The 22,431-nt window shown below is 40.8% G+C and overlaps 1 protein-coding gene across 11 annotated transcripts in view; it reads right to left on the bottom strand.

Moving 5' to 3' along the window:
* The window catches only part of BBOF1 (basal body orientation factor 1), a 52,096-nt gene that overhangs the window by 17,540 nt on the left and 12,125 nt on the right, over nt 1–22,431 (bottom strand). For all 11 annotated transcript variants that reach the window (XR_014811112.1, XM_084969753.1, XM_084969752.1 and 8 more), the window contains 5 exons: nt 20,778–20,843; nt 17,641–17,784; nt 6,879–6,959; nt 3,321–3,391; nt 1,257–1,401 (listed from right to left, as the gene is read on the bottom strand). Coding sequence is in view for 10 of the 11 variants with exons in the window: in XM_084969746.1 (XP_084825872.1) it covers nt 1,257–1,401; nt 3,321–3,391; nt 6,879–6,959; nt 17,641–17,784; nt 20,778–20,843 (507 nt within the window). In the remaining variant the exon portion in view is untranslated. The remainder of the gene's footprint in view (nt 1–1,256; nt 1,402–3,320; nt 3,392–6,878; nt 6,960–17,640; nt 17,785–20,777; nt 20,844–22,431) is intronic.

Raw genomic sequence — 22,431 nt, 5'->3', positions numbered from 1 at the left:
CGTAGGCCGGCAGCTACAGCTCTGATTAAACCCCTAGGCTGGGAACCTCCATATGCTGCGGGAGCAGCCCTAGAAAAGGCAAAAAGACAAAAAAAAAAAAAAAAAAAAAAAGAAAGAAAGAAAGAAAAAGAAAAGAAATTTGCCTTCCTCTAAAATTCCGAAAGACTCAATATCTTCTATTATCAAAACGATATTCCAAAATCGATCAGACTATACAGTAAAACATTGATTTAACAACTATACCCTGGAACTGTGATAGTCTGCTAGTTGTCTATCCCAGTGTCCGTTTTCAATTTCTTCCTTAGTAATAAAACCTCAATTTTATTCAGAAAGGCAGCGAGCCCAGCTGAAAATTGCCCCTATAGTTCAGCAAAACCATGTAACTAAGTTCTGACCACAGCGGTGTGAGTAGAAAGGTGTGTAGGACTTCCAGGAAGCCTCTAAAGGGGTTTTTCCTTCTTCCTTCCTGCTGAGTAATGGTTAGAGCTCCAGCAGCCGCTGGGGTCCATGAGGCGACTCTGAGGATATAAGCCTTATGCAGAAGAACAAATTTGAGGAACCTGTCTCTGTTGACTGTGGCACTACCATACCAGTTCTGGATTGCTTACCTCCAGACTTACTTTAGAGGAGAGGATAAACTTTTACGTGGCAAAGCCACTGATGTCAGGGCTTTTACTCACCAGTGAGAACCTATTCCTCAGTGATTCAGGGACCAACTCTAAGCAAAGTAAAATGAAGACTAAAGTAGTAGAGAACAGGAGTTATATTTTTCTGATCTTTTTTTTTTTTTTTTTTTTTTTTGTCTTTTTTTGCTATTTCTTGGGCCGCTCCTGTGGCATATGGAGGTTCCCAAGCTAGGGGTCGAATCGGAGCTGTGGCCGCCAGCCTACGCCAGAGCCACAGCAACACAGGATCCGAGCCGTGTCTGCAACCTACACCACAGCTCACAGCAACGCCGGATCGTTAACCCACTGAGCAAGGCCAGGGATCGAACCTGCAACCTCATGGTTCCTAGTCGGATTCATTAACCACTGTGCCACGACGGGAACTCCCTGATCTATTCTTTATAAAACCAAATCTAAAGTTTCTTATAAGTCATTCAGTAATTAACTTTTTCAGATAAAGAAAATACATCATCCAGACAGAAGAATGGTCCTATTGTCCTTATGTATCATTACTATACTCAACTCTTAGTATTCATCAACCCAATCTTTAAAAAAAAAGTTAGGAAACAAAGTCTAAATGAGGATAGGAACCTTTTGCTGTAAAAGCAAAGTTTGAGTCTCTTGTAACTTCTGGGAATTTTTTTGCAGAGTGTCGGTTTCCTTCAGATGGTATGCAAGAGCTTTCTGGAGATAAACATTCTCTTTAAAAACAGTTCTTCCAGCATTATTCAATTGCCTGAAATAGACATAAGATCCCAAAACATAGACTTAAGTTTTAGGTATTACCAAACTGGAATAATAACTGCTTTACCCCTAATAATAATAATAATGACCTCCACTTATTTAGCTTATTGTGGGTACTCAATAGTTAGGAGGGAATCTTAAGAACTAAGTTCTCACCAAAGGGAAAGTAAAAAGCAATGTATTACTTCCAGTCCAAGGCAATTAAAAGCAAGTATGTGGCTCAACACTGTAAATCAACAATACTTCAATTAAAAAAAAAAGCAGGTATGTGCAGCACTATTTGCAATAGCCAAGACATGGAAACAACTTAAATGCCCATCAACAAAGGAATGGATCAAGAAGATGTGGTACATATACACAGTGGAATATTACTCAGCCATTAAAAGGAACAAAATACCAGCATTTTTAGCAACATGGATGGACCTAGAAATTATCATGCTGAGTGAAGTCAATCAGACAATGAGACACCAACATCAAATGCTTTCACTGACATGTGGAATCTGAAAAAAGGACACAATGAACTTCTTTGCAGAACAGATACTGACTCACAGACTTTGAAAAACTTATGCTTTCCAAAGGAGACAGTTTGGGAGGTGGGGGGATATGCTGGGGTTGTGGGATGGAAATCCTATAAAATTGGATTGTGATGATCATTGCACAACTATAAATGTAATAAATTCATTGAGAAATAAATAAATAAAATTTTTTTAAAAAGCAGGTATGAGTTTCTCATGCTCTCTCTGTCCATGTGACTGGACATGAAAAACAAGATGGAAGCAGCCCAGGTTCCTGAATCACCCCTGAAGTAGAGCTGTTAGACCCACACTGGATTATTATATAAGCAAGAAATAAACCATTGAGATTTTATCTATTAACACAACATAGTTTAGTGTTACGTTCACTAATATACCTCATGACAACCCTGAACAGTTGCCATCATTCACACTTTTTTATTTTATTTATTTATTTTTGCTTTTTAGGGCCGCTCCTGAGGCATATAGAAGTTCCCAGGCTAGGGGTAGAATCAGAGTTGCAACTGCTGGCCTACGCCAGAGCCACAGCAACATGGGATCTGAGCTGAGTTGGTGACCTACACCACAGTTCACATCACTGGTGGATCCTTAACCCACTGAGCAAGGCCAGGGACCGAACTCACATCCTCATGGATACTAGTCAGGTTAGGAACCCAATGAGCCACAACAGGAACTCTCTTTTTTTTTTTTTTTTTTTTTTTTTTTTTTTTTTTTTTGTCTTTTTGCTATTTCTTTGGGCCGCTCCAGCGGCATATGGAGGTTCCCAGGCTAGGGGTAGAATCGGAGCTGTAGCCACCGGCCTACGCCAGAGCCACAGCAACGCAGGATCCGAGCCGCGTCTGCAACCTACACCACAGCTCACGGCAACGCCGGATCGTTAACCCACTGAGCAAGGGCAGGGATCGAACCCGCAACCTCATGGTTCCCAGTCGGATTCGTTAACCACTGCGCCACGACGGGAACTCCAGGAACTCTCTTAACATCATTTTTAAATGAAGATATTTAATTTCAAAAAAGTTAAGAAATCTTCCTACAGTCAGTTAGTACACATGTTGAGACACAAAGTGTAACTTCAAAGCCCAGGTTCTTTCCTCTGCACTGTTGTTCTACAAAAAGGGTGAATGGAAAAGGGGCAGGAACACAAAGGGAAAGAAACAGTGAGGGAAAGCAAACCAGAAAATTTGAAGAAAGCAAACCAGGAGAGAAGGAGGAAGACAACATGATAGGAACAAAAAAACACCAGCAAACAGGTAAGAGGGGCTATTAGAGGTAGTTCCCTGGTGGCCTACTGGTTAAGGATCTGGCATTGCCACTACTGTGGCACTGCAAAAAAAATAAAAAGGCTATTAGGAAGAAAAAGGAGGCAGCAATCTCCTACATAACGGCTTCATGGTGGGCTCTCTCTGCCAGCATTATTATCTTCTTTTCAGCCTCTTGTTCTAGTCGGTGCTAAAAAAGAAAACAGGCTGTTTTAACACAGTTATATTTCTTTCTTCTTCTTCTTCTTTTTTTTTTTCAGTTGTGCCCACAGCATGAGAAGTTCCCAGGCTAGGGACTGAATCTGCACGACACCAGTGACCAGAAACATAGCAGTGACAACGCCAGATCCTTAATCTGTTCTGCCACAAGGGAGCTCCTAGAGTTATATTTCTAACAACAAATTTTACATATCAAAAAGTTAAGGACTGGAAGTTCCTATTGTGGCTCAGCGGTAACAAACCTGACTAGTATCCATGAGGATGCAGGTTCAATCCCTGGCCCCACTCAGTGAGTTAAGGATCCTGTGTTACCATGAGCTGTGGTGTAAGTTGCAGATGTAGCTCAGACCTGGTGTTGCTGTGGCTGCGGTGTAAGCTAGCAGCTGCAGCTCCGATTCCACCCCTAACCTGGGAACTTCCATATGCCTCAGGTGTGGCCCTAAAAAAAAAAAAAATTAAGGACTTATTTTATAATGTCAAAAAAATACTCCTTCCACATGAATTGGTGTGAAGTATTTGATTATTGGGGGAGGAGCCAGCCAAGAGGATAGCATGAACAAAGGAACATTAGGGTAGCTCCCAATTTCCCCATTAAAGAAGAAAAATGAGGGAGTTCCCTGGCAGCTCAGTGGGTTAAGGAGTTGGCATGGTCATTGCTACAGCTCTGGTCGCTGCTATGGTGCAGGTTCAAGCCTGGTCTAGGAACTTCTGTATGAGGTGGACATTCACACACACACACACAAAAGAAGCAAAATATAAGTAGAAAAAAAATTCCACATCAGTATTGGAAAGCAGAGCTGGAAGAAATTTCTGTTAAATACAATATGATGAGAATCATTTACTCATTCATTCAACAAATTCCTGTTGAGAGCTAATAATGTACCAGGTTTTTTAGATACTAGAGATTCTGCGGTGAACAAAACAGATAAGATTCCTGTTCTCATGGAGCTTATATTCTAGGATGAGACCCAAACAAATAATGATAATTAAAATGCACTGAGCACTTACTGTGTGCCAGGCATGGTTCCACACATGTATTATTTACTTCTCACAACAGTGTAATTAGATACTTGTGATTTAGGTATTATTATTATTATCCCTAAAGATAAGGACTGAGGAAACTCAGAGAAAGAGAGGTTGGTAACTTGTTCAAAATCATATAGCTAGAAAATGGCAGAGCAGTGATTCACATGCAGTCAGGTTGATAGTATCAGCCTCCTTAACAAATAAACAAGAGAATTAACTGACTGTGATAAATGCTATAAGTGAAATAAATGTAGTAATAAAATATACAGTAACTGAGGAAGGTAATTTTATTTATTTATTTATTTAGCTTTTTATTTATTTTTTTCAGGGCCATACCCGTGGCATATGGATCTTCCCAGGCTAGAGGTCAAATCAGAGCTAGAGCTGCCAGCCTACACCACAGCCACAGCAATGCCAGATCCAAGCCTCATCTGCAACCTACACCACAGCTCATGGCAGTGCTGGATCATTAACCCCCTGAGCGAGGCCAGGGATCAAACCGGAAACCTCATGGTTCCTAGTGGGATTCATTTCCACTGCGCCACAACGGGAACTGCAGGAAGGTAATTTTCGATTGGGGTTTAGGAACTATTTCTTTGAGGGAACCACGTTTGAGCTCTGAAGAATGAGAATAGGCTGGAGCTGAAGAGGGAACCACAAGTACAAAAATATGCAGCTGGAGTTCCTGTTGTGGTGCGGCGGAAACGAATTCAACTAGTATTCATGAGGATGCAGGTTCGATTCCTGGCCTCACTCAGTGTTGCCATGAGCTGTGGTATAGGTTGCAGACGAGGCTCAGATCTGGTGTTGCTGTGGCTGTGGTGCAGGCCAGCAGCTGTAGCTACAATTAGAACTCTAGCCTGGAAACCTCCATATGCCTCAGGTGGGCCCTAAAAAGGAAAAAAATAAAATAAAATACAGCTGGCAGGAGTTCGCTGGTGGCTCAGCAGCCCTTGGGCTCAAACCAGCACAGGAGTTTGTATCTAACCAAGAAGATTTTCCCTAACATGGTGAGGCACATACTGCTGTGGCTGGCCAACCCAATGCTCATTCCCATCCTCTTCTTTCCCAGCTTCCACCAGTGGCTGGAAAAACAAAACACCCACTTTCTCAACATCCATTATAACATGGTTCTGGATAGTCAGAGATATGCAAGAAGAAAGCTAGGAACTTCTGGGAAAGATTTAACGGTTTCAAATAAAAGGGACATACACAGATGGAGCCTCCCTTCTTCCTGCCTTAAAACAGATGAATCTTAGCGTGTATTATCTATGATGCAATTAGGAGGGAAAGCCCAGCAGCCATCTACTTCCACACATAAAAGTCCTATTAAAAGAAGCCATTTCTGGAGTTCCCATCATGGTTCAGTGGTTAAGGAATCCAACTAGGAACCATGAGGTTGCGGGTCCGATCCCTGACCTCTATCAGTGGGTTAAGGATCTGGCGTTGCAGTGAGCTGCAGTGTAGGCTGCAGACGCGGCTAGGATCCTGCGTTGCTGTGGCTGTGGCAAACACTGGCTGGCAGCAACAGCTCCGATTAGACCCCTAGCCTGGGAACCTCCATATGCCTCGGGTGCAGCCCTAAGAGGACAAAAGACCAAAAAAAAAAAAAAAAAAAGGAAGCTGTTTGAGTGAGGTAATCTGTAAACCGACCAAGCACCTAAGCAAGTGAGAGAAATCAAGTGTAGGATGGAGTGAGGAAAGAGACAACTGAGAGCAGCCCATTCCCAAGGCCTTCCCTTCCTAACAGTAGCCAGGAAGTGCCTGGGGGGAAGCACCTCCACACTGTTCCTGCTCCACTATACACTAACTGGAGACCTAGAGCCACTTTTTAAAGCGAAATCTCCTATATAAACCTGATAAGAGTACTTATTTGTCTCACCCTCAACTCCCTACATTTCTACCAATTTGTGAAAAAGTCTATTCAGTTATTTCCTAAGGATGAAAAACTAAAGAAAAAAATTAAGAGAATTAAAGAAAAACCATGGGGACTCTGGGAAGATTCTGCAGAAGTGTTCCAACGCACTTGCCATAATTTGTAGAATTAACTTCAGAAGCACAGAGAAATGTGGAAGTTTGTAGTGTGCTAAGGCACATTTTTGGGCCCCTTTTATGAACATCCACAGTCAGCCTGACTAAAGGAAGAGCTTGGCGTGTGCCAGAAGACCTCGTATCCCCTTTCCCCTACAGAAAGTGGTACATGCAGCTTTAGTTCCACCAGGAGACACCAAGCTGAGGAGGGGTGTCCTGAAGTCGTGGTCAGATGACAATCCCTCTTGAGGATTTCAAAAATCTCTAACTGGGAAGGGTAGTGGGGAGAAACGATCTTCTACTACGATATCAAATGAAAAAAACTGATGTCTCGGAATACATACACTCTTATGGTATTCTAGTAAACAAAATATTTGTTCATTAAGGCAAATATGCTATACCTTTTCTTCAAAAAATCTGCTTTCCAATCTTCTAAGAGTCTCCTGATGCTTCCGCTCTGTGTTCCTTAAATTCTCCTTCAGCTAAAATTAAATTTTTTTAAAAAAAGGTCAATATAAAACAGGATTATTAGGGCATATTCCTAGAAAATTCTCAATCAAGAAATGTTTTCTGGGAGTTCCCAGAGTGGCTCATGGTTAACGAACCTGATTAGCATCCATGAGGACACGGGTTCCATCCCTGGACTCACTCAGTGGGTTAAGGATACCTCGATGCTATGGCTGTGGCGCAGGCCAGAGGCTGCAGCTCCAATTCAACCCCTAGCCTGGGAACTCCCATATGCCATGGGTAAAGCCTTAAAAAGACAAAAAAAGAAAGAAAGAAAGAAATGTTTTCTGTTATACATTACCTCTTAATCCTGAACACAAAGAAAAACCCCATGCCCTCCCGCTGAGTAGCATATTTCTCAAAATCATCTGTGGATTTACAAGATCAGTATTGAGTTTCTAAAAAGCTTTTCATGTATAATGGTTCTCAGAACATCAGATAAGTTATTACCATAATCATTTTCTCCAAACGTCTTCATTTTTAAATATGTGGACTCACAAAATCATGTTTTAGACTCAGAAGGGGACTTAGGAGTCAGACTAACAAATCTCCCACTTAATATAAGAATCTTTTCTATGAGAAAACCAGAGTTCCTGTCATGGCTCAGCAGCAACGAACCTGACTAGTATCCATGAGGACTCAGGTTCGATCCCTGGCCTTGCTCAGTGGGTTAAGCATCCGGCATTGCCTTGAGCTGTGGTGTAGGTTGCAGATGCAGCTCAGATCTAGTGTTGCTGTGGCTGTGGTGTAGGCCAGCAGCTGCAGCTCCAATTTGACCCCTAGCCTGGGACCTTCCATATGTTGCAGGTGCAGCCCGAAAAACCAAAAAGGAAAAAAGAAAAAATAACTAAAGACAGAATTATCTCTAATTCAAATCATATTAATTCCCTAGGCTTCCCTTCAAGAGTCCCCATATTTAGAAAATTCTGGAGTTCCCGTCATGGTGCAGTGGTTAACGAATCCGACTAGGAACCATGAGGTTGCGGGTTCGATCCCTGGCCTTGCTCAGTGGGTTAACGATCCGGCGTTGCCGTGAGCTGTGGTGTAGGCTGCAGACGCGGCTCGGATCCCGCGTTGCTGTGGCTCTGGTGTAGGCCAGTGGCTACAGCTCTGATTCGACCCCTAGTCTGGGAACCTCCATATGCCGCGGGAGCGGCCCAAAGAAATAGCAAAAAGACAAAAAAAAAAAATTCTTAGTATAATCCTACTGTATAGCACAGGAAACTATATATACATAAACAATGGGTCATTTCGCTGTACAGAAGAAATTGACAGGACATTGTAAATCAACTATAATAAAAATTTAAAAAATAAAAATAGCAAGTATCTCCCTAGAAGTCCCACAGATGGATCCTTCTTCTAGGCAAAGGAAGCTACCTTAAAGATATTATTCTGATATACCTACTGACAAGAACCAGTCAGATTGAATGTACTTAATCTACTATTCATGCCTCACCAAAGGCAGTAGAGAAGGACTTTCCATCAGACAGACAAGAGTTCAACTGTTACCTCTCACCTACCAGTTGTATGGTCAAATCACTTAACTTCTCTAAGTCTTGTCTCCAGGGTAAAAAGAGGATAATAATAGTAGCTATCTCATAAAGGTGTGGCAAGGATTAAATAGCAAATAATACACGTAAAGTACTTAGAATAATAACCATGTAATGTAGAGGTTATTATAATACCTAATATTCTCCTCCCTTATACTTAATAATTTTTCTGAGTGTGGTCTCTGTCCTAACTGTATTAAATCTCCATTTGATCCACATTATATGACCTCTTTCAGATGTTCTTCTTTCTCCCTGTTTTTTTTTTTTTTTTTGCTTTTTAGGACTGCACCTGTGGCATATGGAAGTTCCCAGGCTAGGGGTCTAACTGGAGCTACAGCTGCCAGTCTACACCACAGCCACGGCAATGCCAGATCCTTAACCCATTGAGCAAGGCCAGGGATCGAACCCAAAACCTCATGGTCCCTAGTCAGATTCGTTTCTGCTGTCGCCACGACAGGAACTCCCTCCCCCTGTAATTTTTATACAATTTTTTTTTAAATGGCCTCTTAGGAGTTCCCATCTGGTGTTGTTATTGCAGTGGCTCTGGTTGCTGCTGTGGCATAAGTTTGATCCCTGGCCTGGGAATTTCTGCATTCTCTGAGCACAGCCAAAAAAAAAAAAAAAAAAAAAAAAAAAAAGGCCTCTACATTGTCAAAGACTTTTAAAATTAATGTCAACATACAAATTTATGGAAATGTCTACTATCACAGTGGGATGGGGTGGATCTTTCATTTGCCATTGGGCTCCCTCAAAATCCTATAAATTAATAAATAAATCTTTTGAGGAGTTTTCTTTTTTTTTTGCCTTTTTGCCTTTTTGCTATTTCTTAGGCCGCTCCCGCGGCATATGGAGATTCCCAGGCTAGGGAATCTCCTATGCCAGAGCCACAGCAATGCGGGATCCGAGCCGCATCTGCAACCTACACCACAGCTCACAGCAACAGCTCACAGCAACGCCGGATTGTTAACCCACTGAGCAAGGGCAGGGATCAAACCCGCAACCTCATGGCTCCTAGTCGGATTCGTTAACCACTGCGCCACGACAGGAACTCCCTGAGGAGTTTTCTTATGGCACAATGTGTTAAGGATCTGGCAGGCAGCAGCGGCTTGGGCTGCTGCTGTGGCATGGGTTCAGAACCTGGCCTAAGAGCTTCTACATGCACAAGCATAGCCAAATAAATAAGTAAGTAAATAAATAAATCTTTTGAAACATAATTAGGCAATGCACTAATTAAGGAACTCTGTGACCTTATTTTTATACAAAATAGCATATAGATACTTCATTTATTTATTTATTTTGTCTTTTGTCTTTGTAGGGCCATACCTGTGGCATATGGAGGTCCCCAGGCTAGGGGTTGAATTGGAGCTATAGCTGCCAGCCTGTGCCACAACCACAGCAATGCCAGATCTGAGCTGTGTCTGCAACCTACACCACAGCTCATGGCAATGCCAAGTCCTTAACCCACTGAGCAAGGCCAGGTATCAAACCCTTGTCCTCATGGATCCTAGTTGGGTTTGTTAACCACTGAGCCACAACGGGAACTTCTACAGGTACTTTAAAATATGTTTACACATAGCATATTTTATATATAAAATATGTTTATACATAGAGGTGGGCAAAGGAAAGACTATTTACCAAAATATTAACAATAGTTTAGCTAGTATGGTTTTAGGCGGGAGGGTTTTTCATTTTCTTCTTTTTTTTAATCAGCTAAGTTTGCTGAAATGGGTAGTATTTCCCTGTCAAAAGAAGAAAGACTAAAACAAATTATTATTATTATTATTATTGTCTTTTGTTCTTATAGGGCTGCACCAGCGGCATATGGAGGTTCCCAGGCTAGGGGTCTGACTGGAGCTACAGGTGCCGGCCTATGCCACAGCCACAGCAATGCCAGATCCGAGCCATGGCTGCGACCTACACCACAGTTCACTGCAACACTGGATCCTTAACCCACTGAGTGAGGCCAGGGATGGAACCCGCAACCTCACGGTTCCTAGTCAGATTCGTTCCCTCTGCACCACGATGGGACCTCCCTAAAACAAGTTATTTTAAAAATATTAACTGCAACCTACCAAGTATGCTCCTTCTGTTAATCAGGTAGATGGAAATCATTTTTTCTTTAAAATTATTCTTTAAATATCTCTTGATAAACTAAATTTAATTAGCCTCTTCTAAATTTGTATAATGAATTCTATATACACTGTATAATTAATTTTCCTCCATTTTTAAATTCATGGACCCTACACCTACCTAAATTCTTCCATATTTGGGATTCCACAGAATCACCTTATTTTTTTCCCTTAAGCCAGTAAGTTTCCCCTTTGAATGTAAGTCTTCCTGGCTCACCAGCCATTCTTGAAAGGTCTGAAATCCATTTCTCCACTAGGTGGCAATACTTCTCTTTAAAATAAATCACGCAAAGGCCCAACAAAGTATGTCCAACTAGCTCTTGATTCACTGTGATTCAGAATGTGTACCTACACCTAGGATGTCTATTTTGAGAGTTCCTGAAAAAATAAGGAACTTAATTTGATTCAATCTTCAGCATTTTCATATAAAACAAAACTAGAAAGTCTTTCTAGAAAACATTTCACCTTTATTGAGGAACTGTTGATAAATAAAATGTATGTACATCATGATGATTTGATCCATATACATTGTGAAAGGACTCTTCCCATCTAGTTAGCAGAAAACTTGATATTTCTTCAATTACATCTTTAGTAAAAGACCCACTCAGCATTTAACATAGACTTGTTTTATTCTTTTTTTTCCTCTTCCCCCGCCCCCACCCTTTTAGGGCCAGACCTGTGGTATATGGAAGTTCGAGGCTAGGGGTCAAATTGGAGCCTCGGTCCTACGCCATAGCAACAGCAACACAGGCCCTGAGCTGCATCTGTGACCTACACTGCAGCTCATGGCAACAATGGCAGATCATTAACCCGATGAGCCACTGTGTCCCCAAGTATACTAGTTGGGTTCTTAAGTAAATGAGCCACAACAGGAACTCCCTATTTTATTTTTATTTTTTGGCTGCACCTGTGACATGCAGTTCCTGGGCCAGGGACTGAACCCATGCCACAGCAGCAACCTGAGCCACTGCAGTGAAAACACAGGGTCCTTAACCAGCTGATCAACAAGAGAACTCCTTAATATGGATTTTATTAAGCATTACTGTGTATCTTGTATTTTGATGACTATGAAGGATAATACTGTTCATGCCTCAAAGAATTTACCATCTCGCAGTTCCCGTTGTGGCTCAGCGGAAACAAATCTGACCAGCATCCATGAGGACACAGGTTCGATCCCTGGCCTCGCTCAGTGGGTTAAGGATCTGGCGTTGACGTGAGCTATGGTGTAGGCTGCAGATGTGGTTTGGATCCCGAGTTGCTGTGGCTGTGGTGTAGGCCAGCAGCTGTAGCTCTGATTCGACCCCAGGCTGGGAAGGTCCACATGCCTCAGGTGCAGCCCTAAAAAGAAAAATTAAATAAAAAAAATAGAATGGGCTAAATACAAAATGCTGCAAAAACATGCAAAAAATAATATATTACTTTTTTGCTAATAATCTATTTAAAATTTTCTTTTTTCTTTTTTCTAGCTTAATTGAAATATAATTGACATACATCATTGTGTAAATTTAATGTGTCCAATGGTAAATTTGATATTTCTTCAATTACATCTTTAGTAAAAGACCCACTCAGTCAGATTCACTTCTGCTGCGCCATGACAGGAACTCCTGACGTATTTCACTTAGCATAATGCCCTTAAATTTCATCCAAGTTGCCACAAATGGCAGGAAGAAAATTATTACTTTCAAACAGGACTCTAGGGGAAGTCCTCACGGAGAACATACATTTGAAGAACTGGTAAAATTTTAATGGACAGAGCTCTCTCAGGAGTATATTCTAGATAGAAGAAACAGTATAAACAGGGTAAAGGCAGAAATGACTTTAGGGAATATCTAGGTTGGGTGGATTAAAGGGGTGTGTATGAGAATGTGTAGGAAAAGGAAACAATATGTTTGAAAGTAGGAAGAAAGTGTAGGGTCTTGATTTTCATGCTGAGATGTCTGGACGGTATTCTGTTTACAACAGAGAAATGTTAAAGAAGATTCTTGAGGGAGGTATCTGAACATCATGAGAACTGTGATATTTTAAGGTTATTCCCATAGCAGTGTGTACTGTGGTGGTATGGTAGATTTAAAACACACCATCTTCTGTGATAGTCCTCCCTTCAAATGATGGAACCTCATTCCCCACCCTTAGAATGTGGGCCAGATAGGCATTCATTTCTAACTAATAAAAAAATGACAGAATAATGCTGTGATTTCCAAGGCTAAGTCAAGAAAAAAAATAGCTTCTGTCAGCCTTTCTCTTGGATTGCTACTCACTCTGGGTACAGTCACTCAAGCAGCTTAAGTAGAAGCTCATGCCTTCTGCTAATTACCACCACCAACTTGACAGCCATGTGAGCTGGCACCTTGGAAGCAGATCCACAAGCTCTAATCAAGCCTTCAGATGATGGCAACCTTGGCTGACATCTTGACTGAAATTTCAGAGACCCTGAGCTAGAACTGCCAAGCCAAACCCATCCCAAATTCCTAAATTCCAAAGAAATTGTGCTTTTAACAAATGTTTATTATTTATATAAGCCAGTGGATTGGGGGTAATTTGTTCTGCAACAATAGGTAACTAATACAGGTGAAGAAATAGAGGAACAGGACTAGAGGTACTAGACAGGGATTCAGGGCACTGGGATTTTGCTACCAGCTTTACAACCTTTCATGTAAGTCACTTAGCATCTCTGGGTCTTGGTTTTCCTCATCTGAAGAATGGGCTTAAATAGGCCCTAAAGATTCTTTCAGCTCTAAAATTCAATCAATTCTATGGGAGGTTGAGATAGTTGCCTTATATCACTCATTTAGCAAATTTTATTATTAAATCCTAGTCTAGGAACTAGTGAAGAGAGACAAGTACCCACACAGTGGATGATTTGGCTCCTTTTATTCTCCTTAGTTTACAAAGATTCAAGAACAACACAAATATAAAATAACTAAAGAAGACCGTTATGTAACCACTATTTTAAGGTCTTTAAAGGCCTTGAAACACATAGGGAGAGAGAATTCCCCAGAAAATACTGCAAAAGAGTTTGAATAATTAAGAAATGAAAGAACAATTTTAAAGCAACAGTTATAAGAACAGTTGTAAAGCAACAAGTAATCAAGTTTGAGAACAAAGTCAGCTTCATGGGAAAGTTTTGCTGTAACTATGCAATTATGATCAGATAAATTAAAACACACTCCTCCCAGTCTAAGAAAGTGTCTTCCCCCTCCCCACCCTGCCTGAACTGTGCCAAGTCATTCCTTTAATTAGAGCTTCGAAGAGCCCTCTATTAAGATTTTTTTTTTCATGGCACAGCAGAAACAAATCTGACTAGGAACCATGAGGTTGTGGGTTCGATCCCTGGTCTCGCTCAGTGGGTTAAGGATCTGGCTTTGCTGTGGGCTATGCTGTAGGTCATAGATGTGGCTTGGATCTGGTGTTGTTGTGTTGTGGCTATGGCAGCTGTAGCTCTGATTCGACCCCTAGCCTGGGAACTTCTATATGCTGTGGGTGCAGCCCTAAAAAGCAAAAAAAAATTTTTTTAATTTTAATTTTTTTTTTTTTGGTCTTTTCTAGGGCCACACCCATGGCATATTGAGGTTCGCAGGCTAAGGGTTCAATCAGAGCTGTAGCCACTGGCCTACGCCAGAGCCACAGAAACGCCAGATCCGAGCCGCATCTGCAACCTACACCACAGCTCACAGCAACACCAGACCCTTAACCCACTGAGCAAGGCCAGGGATCGAACCTGAAACCTCATGGTTCCTAGTCGAATTTGTTAACCACTGAGCCACGATGGGAAATCCAATATTTTTTAATTTTAAAAAAAGCAAAAAAAATTTTTTGACGTATAGTTGATTTACAGTATTATATTAGTTTTAGGTGTACAGCATAGTGATTCAGTATTTTTACAGATTATATTCCATTAAATGTTGTTATTGGGAGTTCCTGCTGTGGTGAAGTGTGTTAAGAATCCAGTTGCAGTGGCTTGGGTCACTGTGGAGGTGCAGGTTTGATTCCCAGCCTGGCACAGTGGGTTAAAGGATCTGGCATAGGTCATAGCCACCAGGAATTTCCATATGCTGTGGGTGAGGTCATTTAAAAAAATTCTAGAGTTCCTGTGTGGCTCAGCCGGTTAAGGACCTGATGTTGTCTCTGTGAGGATGTGGGTTCAATTCCTGACATCATTCAGTAGGTTAACGATCTGGCGTTGCCCCAAGGTGTGGTATAGGTCACAGATGTGGCTTGGATCCAGTGTTGCTGTGGCTCTGGTGTAAGCTGGCAACTGCAGATCCTATTTGACCCCTAGCCTAGGAACTTCCATATGCCACAGGTGTGGCTGTAAAAAAAAAAAAAAAAAAGTTGTTACAATAATAAACTCTTTATTTTAAATTTTAATTAATTTTTTGGCCACACCCACAGCATGCAGAAGTCCCCAGGCCAAGGATCAAACTGTGCCACAGCAGTAACAAATCTGGATCGTTAATTGCTAGGCCACCAGGGAACTCTAATAAAATCTTTTTCTTAAATTAAAGTACGATTGATGTACAAAATCATATGTTACATGTGAACCATATAGAGATTCACAACTTTTAAAGGTTATACTCCATTTATAGTTACTATAAAATACTGGCTATATTCTGTTGTACATACCTTACTCATTTCTCACTGATCCTTTCAATTTGGTAGTTAGCTAAAGGTAAACAGAAACAGGATGCACGAACTTTGGTTTCCCATCAAAGCTTGTTCTTTCTAAATAAGCAGAGCATTGGGTAGCCAGAGAAATACTGCATGCTTGAAGGACATGCTGTGACTATGAGTGAGAGGCACTAAAAGGGACAGTGGAAGGGCCTTAAATAATACTAATTGTAATAACCATAATTATATTTTGTTGTATTTTTGGCAGTGCCAGCCCAGAGCATGCAGAAATTCCTGGGCCAGGGGTCAAAAACACACCACAGCAGCAGCCCAAGCCACATCAGTGACAACACTGGATCCTTAACCTGCTAAGCCACCAGGGGACTCCTGTAATAACCATAATTTTATTTTATTTTCCTTTCTTTTTAGGGCTGCACCTATAGCATTTGGAGTTCCCAGGCCAGAGATCAGATCCAAGCTGAACTTGCAACCTATGCTGCAGGTTGCAGCAATGCCACATCCTTAACCACTGATCAAGGCCAGGGATTGAACCCAAACCCTCACGGACACTATGTCAGGTACTTAATCTGCCAAGCCACAACAGGAACTCCTATAATTTTAGCAGGAGTAATAATAGTAGCAGGATCAGGAAGAGCAGGTAATGTTTATCACACAATGCTAACCATTTAAAACAGATGACAGGTATTTCCTGCTTTTTGAAAGTACACTTTATTCTGCTTTTACCAAAAAAGCTACATTAGTACCTGTTTTCACTAACTGAAAATAATTCAAAGAGGATTTTCACTTTTATGAAAAAAAAGTGAAAAGCAAAAATAGTGTTTAGCAGGGAGCCTCAGGCTGCATTATAGAGGCAGCATGCACCCTTAGCAATGAGGAGAATGGTACCACCAAACTCCTTCCCCGGAAACTGCACTCAGCATCAAGCTGCCATAGCTTTGAACTGTGTCTGTGAGCAACTGTGCTTTGATTTATTTTGTGTCCTAAGAAAATTGCTTCTTCAGCTTGGGAAAGGTTTCGTAGGAACACTCTACTTTCAGATAACAAAGAAAACCTGTATTTCATTTATTTTTCACAATGATCCATTGAAACGTACTATTATTCTTACTTCCATGTTATAGATGAAGAAACTTAACAAGATAGTGAAGACAGTGTTTATACTCTAGCAGTCTGATTTCAGAGCACCAACCTTTTACCCTCTATTATATGGTGTATGGTTATCTTAGGTGGCAATCCTACTTCTATTACTACTATTAGTAATAATAGCAGCAGTTTCAAGTTGGAGCTGACTCATACCAGGAGTTTTAGCAGCACATTTTTAAAGCATTGGTAGCTTGAAATTGGCCACATTATATTGGTCATAACATAAGTATTATACCAAGGAGATCAGCAAATGTTACCACGAACTTTGCAGAGAGCTCTACACCACTGTTAATTCTCATTATGTGACATACACTATTTTAAGCACTTTACATATATGAACTCATTTAATTCTTATGACATTCTATGAGCCACTAACCTTTCTCATCCCCAATTAACAGATGAGGAAACCAACATAAGTAAATTGCTCCAAATCACAAAACTGATTTCAGCTACTTGTGCCCAGCCCTCCTCTGTGCTATTTATTGCATGGCCATTAATACAATAAAACTATGTTCTGGACTGAGGGAATGGAAAGAGCATACAAGGTGAGAGAAACTTTTTTTTTTGTCTTTTCTAGGGCCACACCTGTGGCATATGGAGGTTCCCGGGCTAGGGGTCCGACTAGAGCTACAGCTGCCGGCCTACGCCACAGCCACAGTAACAATCTACACCACAGCTCACAGCAACACCAGATCCTTAATCCACTGAGCAAGGCCAGGGATTGAACCCACAACCTCATGGTTCCTAGTCGGATTTATTAACCACTGCGCCACGACGGGAACTCCTCAGAGAAATTTTCTGAAAGTAGTTTTCCTCATTCCATCCACTCCTACCCAGAGTGTATTTTAAATTTTTCTAAAATTATCATTCATCAGTCTAAACATGTTTTCCTTTAAGACTTTGCTACTTTGCCCCTAATGTTTTCCTAGAGCTGTAGTTCCAAATGTTTAACCACTGATAAATTTTGGCTAAGATTCAGTAAATTCGCAAAGAAATAATGCTTAGAAAAAGAAAAGTCTAACGTTGAGATTTTTTACTTCTAGTCCTACACTACATCTTCCTCTTTTCTCTCAAATAATCTCTAAAACGTCAAAGGGAATCCTTTACCATATCACAGGAATAAATGTCTATGAAGGTTTTTGCAGACATTAAGTAGTTAATTCTAATCTCCTTTTTAAAAAAAAATAAAAGAAAGAAAAGGAACTTACATCATCTAATTCTTTCTCCACTTGGATTTTTCTCTTTTGGAATTGTTTTATTGTTTTGAGCTCCATCTGAATCATGCCAATTTCTTTGGCTTTCTGATGGAACTGTCCCTCCAGCTCATTTATTTGCACTGTATATTTTTGTTCCTGTATGCAAAAAAGACAGGTAAATGAGTTAGGAAAAAGAACAGAGGTCACACAGAGTTCTGGTCCATTTGAGGTCTTCAGCTATTTGTCTTCTTTGAAGAAATGTTCCTCCTTTATTTTTGCATTAAGTTTTTTGTTTTGTTTTGTTTTTCTTTTTTTAGGGCCACAATTGTGGCATATGGACGTTCCCAGGCTAGGAGTTGAATTGGACCTGCAGCTGCTGGCCTATGCCACAGCCACAGTAATGCCGGATCCAAGCCCCCTCTACAACCTACACCTCAGCTCTTGGCAATGCTGGATCCTTAATCCATTGAGTGGGGCTGCGGATAGAATCCGAGTCCTCATGGATACTGGTCGGGTTGGTTACTGCTGAGCCACAACAGGAACTCTGCATAAAGTCTTGGGGTTTTTGTTTTTGTTTTTGTTTTTTTGTCTTTTTGGGCCTGCACCCATAGCATATGGAAGTTCCCAGGCTAGGAGTCGAATTGGAGCCATAGCTGCTGGCCTACACCACAGCCATAGCAACACCAGATCTGAACCATGTGTGCGACCTATATACCACAGCTCACAGCAATGCTGGATCCTCACTGAGCAAGGCCAGGGATTGAACCCATGCCCTCATCAATACTAGTCGGGTTCATTACCGCTGAGCCACGACAGAACTCCTGCATAAAGTTGTTTATTAAAAGACGAGTTCCCACTGTGACACAACAGGATCAGTGGAGTCTCTGGAGTGCTGGGACACAGGTTCGACCCCTGGACCAGCACAGTGGGTTAAGGATCTGGAGTTGCCACAGCTGTGCCTTGGGTTGCAACTTCGGCTCAGATCTGATTCCTGGCCCAGGAACCCCATATGTTGTGAGGCAGTAAAATAAAATAAAATAAAATAAAATAAAATATACTTGAATAAGGAAACAATTCTTAAATAAGCTGATCTTATGTAGAAAATGTAGATATTAAAAAGAGGTATGAGAATACCAAACAAATCTTTAATCTGTATGAAAGATAAATAACACCCTGATCCTAAATTAAAATTAGTAAGCTAATGGAGTTCCTGTTGTGGCTCAATGGTTAACAAGCCCGATTAGCATCCATGAGGTCGTGGGTTAGATCCCTCAGTGGGTTAAGAATCTGGTGTTGCCGTGAGCTGTGGTGTAGGTAAGTCGCAGATGTGGCTCAGATCCAGAGTTGCTGCGGCGTAGGTCGGCAGTTACAGCTCCAATTCAACCCCTAGCCTGGGAACCTCTATATGCCACCTAAAAGACAAAAAGACAAAAAATAAAAATAAAAAATAAAATAAAATTAGTAAGCTAAGAGACAAAGGGAGGGCCAATATCTCTTATAAATAAAGAAGAAGTTGGAGGAAAGAGGAACAAACTGGGAAGATGGAGGAGAAGGGAAAAGAGAGAGGAGGAGAAAAGGAAGAGAAGGGAAGAGAAGGGAGGAGAAGGAGAAGGATAAGAGAGAAAAAAGGAGGGAAGTGGAGGAGAAAAAGGGCCAATAACACAACTAAAAATTGAATAAGAGCTATCAAAAGAAATGCAAATAACCCTCAAACACACGAAAAAATCCTCAACCTAGTTCATAGTAAGAGAAATGCAAATTGAGGTATACTGAAATACCACTTCTCACCTCTCAGGTTGACAAAAATCCATTTGACAATATACTCTGGTATATTGTGGAGACAGGGATAGATGTTAGATTTCTCAGAATATACCACATTTGATAGATTTGAATTTGGAAACACGTAAGTGTATTACATAATTACAGAGTTCCATTTTACTTAAAATTTTTAAAGGCAAAAATCAAAAGCAAAATATTATTAAGTTGGTGGCATAACCTCACAGAAAGGAATTGGTTCAAATCATTTTTAAACCGTGCTAATTTGATTGTAGAGCCCTATTGGTATATATCCTAAGGGGAGAAGTGCCCCCAAAATGTTAAACTGCATCCACTAACTTATGCTGGTGGAAGTATTAATATTAGTATTCTGTGCCTACTGATGTATTGAGGTTTGAAGAAATTATACAATTATACTGTTTTCATTAAGAACCAGGATTTTGGGTGAGGGAGAAAGGAGACATGATAAAGTTAAGTAAAAATCCTATACTTCCGTATCTGAATTTAAAGTAGTAGTATGGGGGAGTTCCTGCTGTGGCTCAGCAGAAATAAACCTGATTAGTATCCATGAGGATCATGAAGATGTGGGTTCAATCCTTGGCCTTGCTCAGTGGGATAAGGATTGGGTGTTGCCACGAGCTATGGTGTAGGTCACAGATGTGGCTCAGATTTGGCATTGCTGTGGCTGTGGTGTAGGCCAGCAGCTACAGCTCCAATTCAACCCCTAGCCTGGGAACTTCCATATGTCAAAACTGTGGCCTTAAAAAATAAAAAAATAAAGTAGTAGTATGGGCTCATAATATTTTTTAATATTCCTTAAATATATATTTCCTAGCTCTGTTCACTGAAAAGCTCTAGAACTGAAGATCAGTGAGCACCACTTCTACCAGAAGGGTTTTCTACAATTACACAATTTTATGTTACTTTCAAGCTTTGTATAATCAAGTGTGTGAGCTTTAAGGTTATTGACAAAAAAAAGATAAATAAATAAATTTTTAAAAAGGGAGTTCCCATTGTGGTGCAGTGGAAATGAATCCAACTAGTATGCACGAGGATGCGGGTTCGATCCCTGGCCTCACTCAATGGGTTGGTAATCTGGCATTGCCGTGAGTTGTGGTGTAAGTCGCAGACGTGGTTCAGACCCTGCATTGCTGTAGCTGTGGTGTAGGACAGCAGCTGTAGCTCTGATTCGACCCCTAGCCTGGGAACTTCCATATGCTGCCGGTGCAGCCCTAAAAAGCAAATAATAATGACAAAAATAATGTTATTGAACTGCTCAGAGGACCTATTCCCTTATTCTCCTTGTGTATTAAATATTTGAACTTGCCAGAAACCTGACCATGAGTAAGTGAAGTGTTAGTGTCTACACTCACCAATTTTTCCTTCTCCTCTTGGGCTTTTTCTTTTGTTTCATTCAATTGCTGTTTCAGTTTTTCAATCTATAGAAAATGGAAATACAGAGTCAAGAAGGTAAAGAAATGCTGTGTCCTACCTTAGTTAAGCAGCTTAGTTTTCACGCGATACTAAAACCAGTAGGTTTGGAAAGGTATAGTAAGGTGGGAAGAAGAGAGAGAGGACATAATCCATACCATTAACCTGCTATTGCCAGTTTCTAAAACCTGGCTATCATCAGAACTGCCTGGGTAACTAGCCAGGATGTATCAGAGGTTTTTTTTTTTTGCTGGAAAAAAAATATGTAGCCAAACATCATAAGATTACTACTAATCACAAGGAACAGACATTTCAAGTTAATTTTAATGCTTTTCTATGTATAGGAAGATGCAAGAATTTGGACTTGTTGAAATTATTCCTTAGATATGCCATTTTATCCAGGGCCAATATCCAAAGCACAGAATGCCTCCCATTTTTCTCCAACCTGAATTCCTCTCAGGACGCACCCTGGAGAGGGTGGGGGGCAGCCGCAATGTCTAATGGCTTGATCCTTGCAGAACTGGAATAGTGGGCAACATTCTTTATTTACTGGAATGTCAGGCAACTTTCCCTGCCCTCAGATACTTCCTATGAGTGGAATCATAGTGTTTGTCCTTTTATAACTAGCTTGTTTCACTTAGCATAATGGCATTGAGGTTCATCCATCTTGTAGCATTATGACAGCATTTCCTTCTTTTTAAAGGCTGCATAATATTCCATTGTATGTATATACCACATTTTTTAAATTCACTCATCCATCAACAAACATTTGAGTTGTTTCCACCTCTTGACTATGTGAATAATGTTTTAAGGACATAGATGTGCAAGTATCTCTTCAATATCTCACTTTAAGGAATTCCTGTTGTGGCACAGCTGCGGTGTAGGTTGCAGACATGGCTCAGATCCTGTGTTGCTGTGGCTATGGCATAGGCTGGCAGCTGTAGCTCTGATTAGACCCCTAGCCTGGGGAGAACCTCCATGTGCTGCGAGTGTGGCCTTAAAAAAATGTTTTTAAATAATAAAATAAAATGGTGTAGGCATTATGGAAAACAGTACAGAGGTTTCTCAAAAAAATAAAAATAGAATTATCATATGATCCAACAATCCCACTTTTGAGTTCATTTCCAAAACAATTTAAAGTGAGATTTTGTTCTTGTTTTTGTTTTTTTTGCTTTTTGCTTTCAGGGCCGCAACCGCAGCATATGGAGGTTCTTCTCAGACTAGGGGTCTAATCGGAGCTACAGATGCCAGCCTACGCCATAGCCACAGCAACACAGGATCCGAGCCACGTCTTCAATCTACGCCACAGCTCACCACAATGCCAGATCCTTAACCCACTGAGCAAGGCGAGGGATCAAACCCACAACTTCATGGTTCCTAGTCAGATTCGTTTCCACTGTGCCACAATGGGAACTCAGCTACACTATTTTAAATTCCCAACCACAGCACACAGGGATTCCAATTTTTCTGCATTCTCAAAAATACCTGTTATTTTCTGAGAGTAGCCATCCTAATGGGTGTGAAGTGATAACTTGGAGTTCTGGTTTGCATTTCTCTTAAATGGGTAATTTTTTAAAGAAAAGTTTGGAGTACAAA

This window comes from Sus scrofa, chromosome 7, assembly GCF_054392235.1.
Source record: "Sus scrofa isolate SSC_HxYL_T2T_F1_AM1 chromosome 7, Sscrofa_HxYL_maternal_Yorkshire_Landrace_v2.0, whole genome shotgun sequence".
Classification (NCBI taxonomy): domain Eukaryota; kingdom Metazoa; phylum Chordata; class Mammalia; order Artiodactyla; family Suidae; genus Sus; species Sus scrofa.
Note: the sequence above shows the minus strand (reverse complement) of the source record. Positions and strands in the feature narration are given on the sequence as shown.